Genomic DNA, 10,422 nt, shown 5'->3' with positions numbered 1-10,422 from the left:
GATTAATGCTTGAAGAAGTTTGTCGGGGGGTGCGGTCAGCAAAGAACAACATAAATAAACAAAACCATATTTATTTATTTTATGCCGACGTTTCTAGTAGTAATGAGTACTAATCTTTCCCTCCTCTGCGACACAACCCCTGATGAAGACCTGAAACTCAGGTCGAAACGTCGGCATAAAATAAATAAATATGGTTTTGTTTATTTATGTTGTTCTTTGCTGACCGCACCCCCCGACAAACTTCTTCAAGAGTTATTTACTTTCTTGCCAATAATTGTAATTATATTAAGTTTCAGGGGAGGGGGGGAATAGGAATTAGTAGTTTATAAAAGGATAATTATAGTATTTAAGTGATTCACTGAACAGATATACGTGATAGTGCAAAAAAGTCAAAGTTATAGTATAGTAACTTATGTCCTAATAAATAAATACCTTTGTCTAATAATATAGATGTTTAAATAAATAGCTGACTTCACAAACGAACAGAAAAGAGATAAAAGAAAATTTTGACATGGGATTTCAAGGAAGTTCCCAAAATTTCTATTTTTTTTTTCTACAACCATTTTAAGGACAGTACTAGCAGGTCTTGACCTTTTATGGCTCCACAAGTCAAATGTGTTAATTACCCATCGATAACAGACCAGGTATTGTTCACGTCACGCGCCCTATTATATACAACATAGACGGCTGTAACGCAAGCCTTGGTTATATCTATAAACCGGATTTTCGTGCAATTGCATAATTTGTTCCCTCACTTCAAATTTCGCCAAACCTCAACAGCAATTGGTATCATGGTAATGACATTCAAATAATACTATATTTTTTATTACACAAGATAAAGCCCGAACCAGAAATCAAATCTTCCATTATAAACTCCCTATCCATCAAAATCCTCTAGTTTCTAACCGTGCTTCCTGACAATCCTCCTTGGCGCCTGTACAGAAAATGGCCTCGAGACCTAGTGTAGAAATATGATTACCGTGCTACCAATGGGTAGTTTCTCTGCATGCCTGAATTACTAAATTGGAGATATTACATCAAATTTACCTGATGTATTTTTATGTAAATACAGTTGTATGTAGGAATAAATTAATAAAAAAAAAAAATACTACACAAAATTACACTTCTTACTTATTTTGGGAAAAATTCAACAATTTTGATTTTTTTGTAAGGCTAAATATATCGAATTTTCAAATTTGAAAGTTTTGTTTTCAAGAGATGGCAGCAATTTCGGGGCAAATTTACTGTTTTTCTCTTTTATCTCACGCTTGTATCACTCCATTATAAACTTACATAAAATTTACTAAATATATAATTATGTAGATACAGTTGTATATCTCAATAAAGATATTAAAAAAAGATATCTTTGGTAATACTTGTCAGATTATTTTCTGTCCTTTAAATTTCCAATATTTCAATAGCTAAGAACCTTTCCAAAACGACACCCAATGTTTTTAAAAAACAGCTTGCTCATTGGTTATTAATTTTCGGAGATCGTTGGTAAATTACAAAGATCATCATTACATTTCTATTTATATAGACAGGTGTTGTCTAAGCCTGCTATGTCTTTGCTAATACTTATTCCATTGAGTTGATTTCTTTCTTTCTTTTTTTTTCTTTGAGTATCTAATATTTTAATAGCTAACAAGCTTCTCAAAGCGACAAAAAAAGCATGTAAATTGGTTATGAATTTTTGGAGATCTTTGGTAAACTATAAAGATCATTAAATTTCTATTTATATAGACAGGTGATATCTAAGTTCGCTAATACTTGTCCGATTAAGATAATTTTTTTCTTTACTTTACCGTTACGTTACCATGGAGTCCATCAAAATTGACGATATTCCTTCCCTTTTCGAGGATTTTCCAAATTTCCTCTGACAAAGCAAAAGTTACTGGAACTGATATTTTTTTCCTACCCTTGCTTAAATCAAATTTTAATACAAAACTTACTAGGATAATTTATAGTAGTATATTTCCAAGAAATAAGGAGTTTATTGTTGCGTCCAATTTGTTTGCATTGTACTCCGAATTGGTTAAAAACAAACAATTACCTTGGGAAAATATTTGCAACAATTTATTTTAAGACGTTTCTATTTATAATAAATTTAAAGAATTATTTATTGATTCAATCTTCTATAAGTTATTTTTTGAAAGTACAAAACAGCCAATTGTTGCTAATTTCAAAACATCCCATAAAAATTAATAAAAAAATAAAACCAAACAGGCTGAAATCCCACTATTCGTGAAATACTAATAATGCTATTTATATAGTACCTAGGAAAAAAAAAAAAAAAAAAAAAAGAAGAAGCAAATTCAGACATGGATTGCTAAGAGAAAGTCAGTTTCTGCAGCCGTTTGGGTTTCCGTGTGGTTCCAGCCGGTAACCACCTAATACCACTCTTTCCATCTGTAAACAAAAACGTATTTTTCTCTTCACTATCCCTGTACAAATGGGATAAATTCGCGGAATATCTCTTTGGTTTCAGTGAACGGTTCTGCAAGTGCCTATAAGGCCACATTTTAAAAAAATTATCGTTAACTCATATTTTTGCATCTTATTTTCCTTATTATTCGAATGATGTTTTTAAAAACCTAGTTTCAGTAAATTCTATATTCAAAAAACACAAAATGCTCTTCACAGATCCGAAAGTGGACCATCCGTTCAGGAGAAAATAGAAAAATATACTGTACTAATTCTGGTGCCTCCCCTGAAGCGGTACAGTTAGCCTTAAGGACAGTGAATACAGGAATGTTTCCTGGAAATGCAGCAACTGTAGTAATAGCAGCAAGTAAAATAAGGAATTTTAAGTAATCGTGTTCTTGTTTTGTTTGTTTGAAAAAAAAGTTGTCATTGTTAGCAATAGTAAACAATAGATCAATAAAAAACATTAATTAATTTTATAATAAAGAGAAGAGAAATAGAAATATCCGATTCTTACGAGAAAAGCCAAAACCCCATTTTTCCTAATTGCATTATTATCTTTTGGTAAACTGTTTTATTCTTGGCAGGAATAAAAATTAAAATTGGTTCCATCTCGATAAATCCTAAACCTTTTTATAACAGAAAAAAAAATTATTATTTTCGGATTTCTAGTTTTTTTTTTCCAATATCACAAAAATAGTGTAATAGTACTATAAAATTTACTATATCCTTTGTAATAATCTAGGTTAAAATTAAACCATTTTCTAACAAAAAAATAATGTACATTTTTTCTTTTTTTATTTTATTTGAAAGAACTCTAAAATGAATGAACTTCTGAAACAGTGGAATTTTTGTATAACCTCTTACCATGGTAAACAGAGGGATCAATTTTAAATGAATAAAATAATTCATTAGTTTCTTCCTCATCAGACAAGCCTCCAATGACAAGAATGTATTAATCAAAATGGTGTACAAGAGAAGGAACTAGGATCTGACAGATTTTAGAGGGTCTATAATCAGGCAATACTGGGAACTGTTTAAAGGATAGGGATCAGTTTCGGCTAATTCAGGATGTATTGTTTTACCAGGAGAAGTTCTGATCACAATTGAAGTTTCAAGCTGAAGTTTGAATGTAAATAGATCGGCAATTGAGAAAGAACAGCAGATAATAAGGGAGAGAATTAAAAAGGCCATTGAAACTGATAATGTTAGTCTCATATTTTTGCTTTCTGCACATGTATTGATGTTTGTAATTGCTGTTAACATTTCATGTGGTTGTATAAACATGATGAAAGTACTGGTAACTTTGGAGATCATCAGCATATTAATGGTATAGTAAGTGGTGATAAGAAAGGTAGTATATATGAAGAAAAAGATTGGTGAGAGTGAGGAACACGGCCTGTGAATGACAAATGTTAGGGATCAAAGATACAAGAAGGAAATAATTCACTTTAAAATGCTATTTTATATGAAGCAGTTTGGAGTTTAGAAACAAGGATATTAAGATTACTTGAGTAAAAAACTCATTAAAACAATCAAAAAGAACAAGGATAGTGAATTTCTATTTATCTATAGAGGATTGGAGGTCCTGAGAATTTTTAACAAGATTGAGTGGAATATTGGAATTGGAAGGGTGAGACTGAAGAGAGCCTTTTGTTCTATAAAGTTATTATGTTGTTCATAGAACAGTGCCTAAGCAATGTCTAAACAAAATAATATACCATCCTTATTTAGCTATTAAGTTGTAGATATTTCTACTCAAGAACAACTGTGGCCACTATTTTCCACCTGAGAGAGACTAAATGAAGTGTGCAATAAACTAGCAGCATACTATGAAGAGGAACAAAATAGACCAACTTAAATAAAACATCCTCGTAAAAACTAGATTACCTCATCAATATTTTTTATTTACAAATATACAATAAATTATGATAGCACTAGTAATTCGGGGTTTTCCTGCCTTGTTTTTTAAGTGAATGTTGACTCTTGGCAGCTAAACGTTGAATATTAGCCCGTTCTTTCCTGAAAAATAAATATATATTAAAATTTTCTATAGATGGGAAATTATGTTTGCATTGACATACTACACTCAATATGCATATTATTTATTTTTGTTCAAGTTACATTTGCTTTACAATAGCAAAGAAAAGATGTATATTCAGGGGGAATATATTTAAGGAAACAATAAACAGACTAAACCTTTTCTATGCCTGTTATGTAACCTATTATTATTGCTTCTTGACATCATCTGTCCACCATCCTGCCAATAGCATATCATTTTCTTTCAAGCTTGAAGTGCGCCAAGTACACTGAAGTTTATAGCAGTAATTTCTAAAGTTGTTCATATCATTTTTTAGAGAATTAGGTCTCAAAATATATGTTTATTAATTTAGTAAGCAGAGTTTTTATAAATTTTAACCTCGCCTATTCCTCTCAAACATTTGAAAAAATTCTATCAACATACAATAAAATGCATATTAGGCCCCTGAACTTCTACAACTACATTCATAACAAACTAAATAATCTGAGTATGTGAACACATATTTAAAGCATTCTCTAGGTTCTTATTATTTATATTATCTTATTGGGTTCTTATTTTCTCAGAACTTACAATATAGGAACATCAATACTTACCTCAGCTGCCAGCATCCTATAATGCGATATGAGACGAAAAAGTTTCAATTAGAAGAAGACAATCAAATCATATTTATAAGTATTAAGAAATGATAGTTGACATATCAATTTGCACTGTTATAAATTTCACATCATTACCCAATTTCAGTTTTAAAAATATATAAAGCAGACCAAATTGTAGCAGCTGTGCAATAACATGGATTATAAAAGGACTACTACTTTCATTGCAACTCTAATAAATGTTTTTATTGCCTGTGCATATACAGTTTTGTGTAATCTAGAACAGAATGAATTCATGTTCTAATAGTAAAATTTAAAAAAATTGTTAGTGAAATATTCTCCAATGGGATAACTGTCATCTCTATCTAGAAGCAAGCACATAACATAAATAGAGAAAATAACATGTTAATGTTCAGTCATTTAGTTTTCACTTAAATGGACTTCATGTATGATATTTGACAAATGTTATCACTGTGTAATTTTTTTTCACGAAAAGGCCTTGAAGACCACGCACATTTCATACTCTAATGCTTCTCCTTCTTCTGCTTCCTCTTCTCCCATATGTCCCTCATGAGCTCTGCGTGCCTACATTTTCTCTCCTTAGATCACACAAGACCCTTTCTAGAGCGCTTCTTTCCCACAAGAATCTTCCCTCTCCTTCTGTACTCATCTCTGTCTAAACAATCTCAGTCCATCAGCCCCACTTGTTCCATACCATCCCTAAGTTTTTAGAAATATCCTGTTAAATTTTTGTGACAGTGGATTCGTTGAATAATCATTTAATATATTTTTAAAACTCAAATAGTGGGAGTAAAATTTGTAAATAGTTTTACAAATATCATTGCTATGTTGATGGGTATGCTATATAAATACAAATTTATTTATAAAAAATATTACAATAAATAAATATAATGTTTGAAATAAGGCTGGAAATTATAACAGAGAAAATAGCAGGAATGGTTTAACCATTTATAAAATACAAACAACTACATTATCACAATTTTATTACTTAAGAGAACCGAAATTCATAAATAAAAAAATACCTCTTTCTTAAAATATGAAGAGTTTCCTGAGAAGGTTCCTGAACAATGCAGGCCTTGGCTGCATTAAATAGCATTTCCCTCAATACTGTGATTGCATCAGCTTGATTATAGAACTGAGACCTTGTTTTATCAGATCTTACAATAAAGTAGCCATCTCGATTTAATCTTGAATTGTACTAAAAAATGAATTACCAGCAATTGTAAATTTTAAGTTTTAACATAACTTCCACTATTGATTTTGTTACCATTAGATTGAAAAGTTTTAAAAGAAATATTTACAAAATACCAACATGCTCAGAAACAATGAGATTGCATGAATATGTTTATTTTATAATTATTTTTTATATTACAAAAAATTGATAAAAATGTCTGACAAGTACATAGATCAGTACAGCTTCCTCATTATTTTTGTCTTTTTTTATGTACCTATATTCTATTATTTTTTTGACTAATTATTAAATAGTCTTTTTTTTTACCTATATTCTATTATTAATATTTTAAAGTGAATCGTTTGTCATTTGTGAAAAAAATCTATGGTACAAGACGTTGATAAAATAGAGGGAAATATCAAGAAAGGAGTTTTTACAATGGTAATATGAATGTAGCTAATGAAATCTGATATTTTCACTAGGACATGTGAACAGTAATCCCCAACATTCCTCGCTAATATAGAAGTATCAGGAAAAATAGTTTGATCCATTCGTTAGTGAAAAAAGTCAGTGGAATTTGATAAAATTGATATATTTTTTTTATCAAAATGGGATAAACCGTGCAATAAATTATGCTTGTACACAAATTTAAAAATTGACAGTCACAGAACCAAATATATTCCTTGGTGTCAAAAAAGTAAAATGCAAAAAAACTTTCATTTATAAGAACATTTTTTTTTTTTTAATTTCTCACAGGAGTACAAAGCTTTTCTAACTTTGGTAATTATCAATAAAGGCAAAAAAAAAAAAAAAAAAAATATATTTTTCTCTGCTTCCTTCAAATATACCTCTTGACTTCTAATTTTCAAATACCAATTAGAAGATGGCAATTTGTTGGAGTTGGATTTTTTAATTATTGGGATAAAAGGCATCAAGAGGACTTTTTACTATGAAGGCTGAGAATGAATTTAGTTCAAGACTTTGAAATTACATTATTGTTTGTATCAACAAACAATTCACTTATAATATAAAATGTTAGTATAACACACAAGGAAAAAAGATTGAATATGAAATGAACTGTTAATTTAGATTTCAGGACTATTAACTTGAAAAGAGAAATGAAAACACATGTGAAGTGAACCATTGAAAGCAAATGTAATTCTATTCTCATCATACTTCATTTTTATGAACAATTATTAAATGTATTAACTTCAATTTCATCTAAATAGTTGGATGATAAACTTCAGTATAACTAGTTTTAACAATGAAACCAAGTTATTATTTCGACTTTGCACTACATTAGTACTCAGTGGTTCATATAATACTGTGATACCAGGTTTATATTTATTAATTTATCATATTTCAATTACAAATTTATTTAAGTTTAAAAAATATATATACATTACCAAATCTGCAAGTTTTTTCTTAACTTCATCATCAATCCATTCTGCTGATTCTAAATTAAAGCGAATATCTACTTTAGTGTTAACTTTGTTGACATTTTGACCTCCAGGACCAGAACTTCTACAGTAACTGATATTTAGTTTATCTACAATATAAAATATTTTATGTGCAATAGTATTAATAATCTTAGGGAAAAAATTAAAAATTATTATGTAAAATTTACCTATAGGTATGAAACCATTGAATTTCAAATTTGGATTTTCTGGTGGCTATAAACAATCAAAACTTTAATAAATAAATGAAAATACATATCAATAACATATTTATATACTATAAATTAATAAGATATTTACAAAATTTTATTTTAACATTTTGAAACCTTAAAATAAAAATTAAATCAGAGCAATTTTAAGATGAGTGAATTATTTATAAATGGCTAAAAAATTAATTATATATAAAAGTAAACTTTTTAATATCAGATTAGATGATAATTTATTTCCTCATACATTTAATTAGTTAAGATTTCTTATATATTCATAAAAAAAAATTAAAATAACAATCTGATAACATAAAAGAGCAAAGGTATTTCAGAATATGGAAAAAAGTGATGAAAATACAATCATGCACTATAGTAGAACACCTGTTAACCAGCAACTTCAGGACTGAGAACATGAGTGGTACCAGTTTTGACCAGTTAAACTAAGGTATGAATTTCCTATAAAGAAATATTAACAGAAATGTGAAATATCACTGCTTGATGATGTATGTACAAATTTTATTATGTATTTCAAAATATTGAAATAAATCTGGTGTGGTGTCCAAATTACTTTACTATCCAGGAAGGCAAACTTTCAAGTAATAAAGTTTTATTATACTGTTGCTATAAAAGTTTGTATTTCATTGTTTTTCGAAGTGGAAACAATTTTCAACGAAAGCAATTTTCGAAGAACAAGTTTGTTCTTGACAAGAATGCAACAGTTATAACGAAGCCAAATATAACAAAGATGTGTAAATATGATTGGAATCGGGACAGATCAGGCACACTCAATTCCCTTCAATTTTTGCAGTCTCTAAACTGCTGTCCCTATCCTATTTATTTATTTTTCTTTAAGTATTTTCCTCTAGTTATTAATCAAATTCTTTCATAGTTCATATTTATACAATAAAATTTTTATTACTGTGAACAATGTGAAAAGGTTAATTATTTAAATAATAATATTAAAGCAGAGCTTCAATGTCTGAACTATTTTTATGAGGATAAGACATAGGTGATATAAAAGATTATTTAGTTTTATATTAATACACCAAATTTTTAGGGCCATTTTTGAAAAATCGATATAAAGTGCCACTTCTGATAATCCGATTTATCGAAAAAGTTGCTAAAACACCGCTGCCTTAAAGAGGTAATTACAGTTTTGTGTGATATTTCATTTTTGAGATAGGCTGCTATGTTGAACTAAATCAACTACTAATGTATTAAGATGAAATAGATAGACATTAACACTAATGGAAAAAAGAATATATTTTGTATATTATTAATGATAAGTTAATAGTTGACAGTGAATATATAAATGTTCAGATGGGGTGAGGTCAGTGGATTATACAAATAAGTAAAAACTTATTTACTAATGGTTAAAAACTTATCAACGTTTAGGCCAGAATTTAAGGCCTCCTCCATCAGCACTAAGAACAAAAAAAAAGATAACCGTAATGAATAAAAAGAATTACAGAACAATTAGAAAATAAGATTATAACTGACAATATACACACATAAATAGTGTTGAAAGAAAATCTATATGTAATTAATGAAATATGTAAGCAAGTATGTAACTATCTCACTTTTTTCATAACTTTAATTTTCATTTTGTGCATATATTTACTAACTAGATTTTCATATAGATATTATTTTATTTTCTTCTTTCTTAGTTTCAATATTATTTATTAACATAACGCCTTTATCTTCTTGTAATACTTAGATTATACATTTTCTTTCAACACTATTTATGTATCTACATTATCAGTTATTTTCTAATTATTTTATTGACCTGTAACTTCTTTTATTCATTATGGTTTTTTGTTCTTAGTGCTGATAAGGCCAGAATTCTGGCCAAAACGTAGGCACAAGTTTTTACTTATTTGTGTTCTTCACAGACCACACATCCAACCACCTTCTAATTATTGATATATATTGTAATGTAACAAAGTAATAGAACACAATTGAACTCTTTTTATACACAAAATGTAATTGAATCAGCTATTCTTGTCATAATTGTTAAATAACTTAACATATTGGCCGATAAACACAATATAGGCTATTCACAAATACATGCACATACCACTTTACTCTAATTAAGTTATTTTTTGAAAACACTACAATTTTAAGAATTTACTGAAATTTTAAATGCAAATTCTCTTCATATTTCATTTTTATTTTCAATCCAAAGGGTTACAGAGGGATTCAACTGTAGGACATCTACAGAGGGCTTTTTTTATAACTGAAAAACAATTTTATTTAATTTTATCCCCTTTTAGGTATTTGGTACTAGAAATAATGAAGCTATAATTTAATCTAGGCAGAAGAAAATTTAGCACCGATTTCGATTTTGATGAAAATTATAACATTATTTTCTGGAAGATTATTGATTGACCGTGTGTGAAGATGAAAGGAATATGGTCCGGGTGCGGTCAAGAAAAACTCAAATAGTAGAAATATACTAATTTAATGAGCCAACGTTTCGCCCCACGTTGCAGGGCTTCTTCAGGGCTAT

General features: G+C 28.8%; 1 protein-coding gene across 1 annotated transcript in view; it reads right to left on the bottom strand.

The window, feature by feature from the left end:
• Positions 1–4,310: 4,310 nt before the first annotated feature.
• The window catches only part of LOC106684614 (large ribosomal subunit protein mL62), a 7,091-nt gene continuing 979 nt past the window's right edge, over positions 4,311–10,422 (bottom strand). Inside the window, exons 2-5 of the mRNA XM_014426799.2 lie at positions 7,878–7,923; positions 7,657–7,799; positions 6,102–6,277; positions 4,311–4,446 (exon numbers count right to left, since the gene is read on the bottom strand). Of these exons, the coding sequence (XP_014282285.1) occupies positions 4,362–4,446; positions 6,102–6,277; positions 7,657–7,799; positions 7,878–7,923 (450 nt within the window). The 3' untranslated portion in view covers positions 4,311–4,361. The remainder of the gene's footprint in view (positions 4,447–6,101; positions 6,278–7,656; positions 7,800–7,877; positions 7,924–10,422) is intronic.

The sequence above is a fragment of the Halyomorpha halys genome, unplaced genomic scaffold, assembly GCF_000696795.3.
Source record: "Halyomorpha halys isolate HHAL.00 unplaced genomic scaffold, Hhal_1.1 Scaffold595.1, whole genome shotgun sequence".
Taxonomy (NCBI): Eukaryota; Metazoa; Arthropoda; class Insecta; order Hemiptera; family Pentatomidae; genus Halyomorpha; species Halyomorpha halys.
Note: the sequence above shows the minus strand (reverse complement) of the source record. Positions and strands in the feature narration are given on the sequence as shown.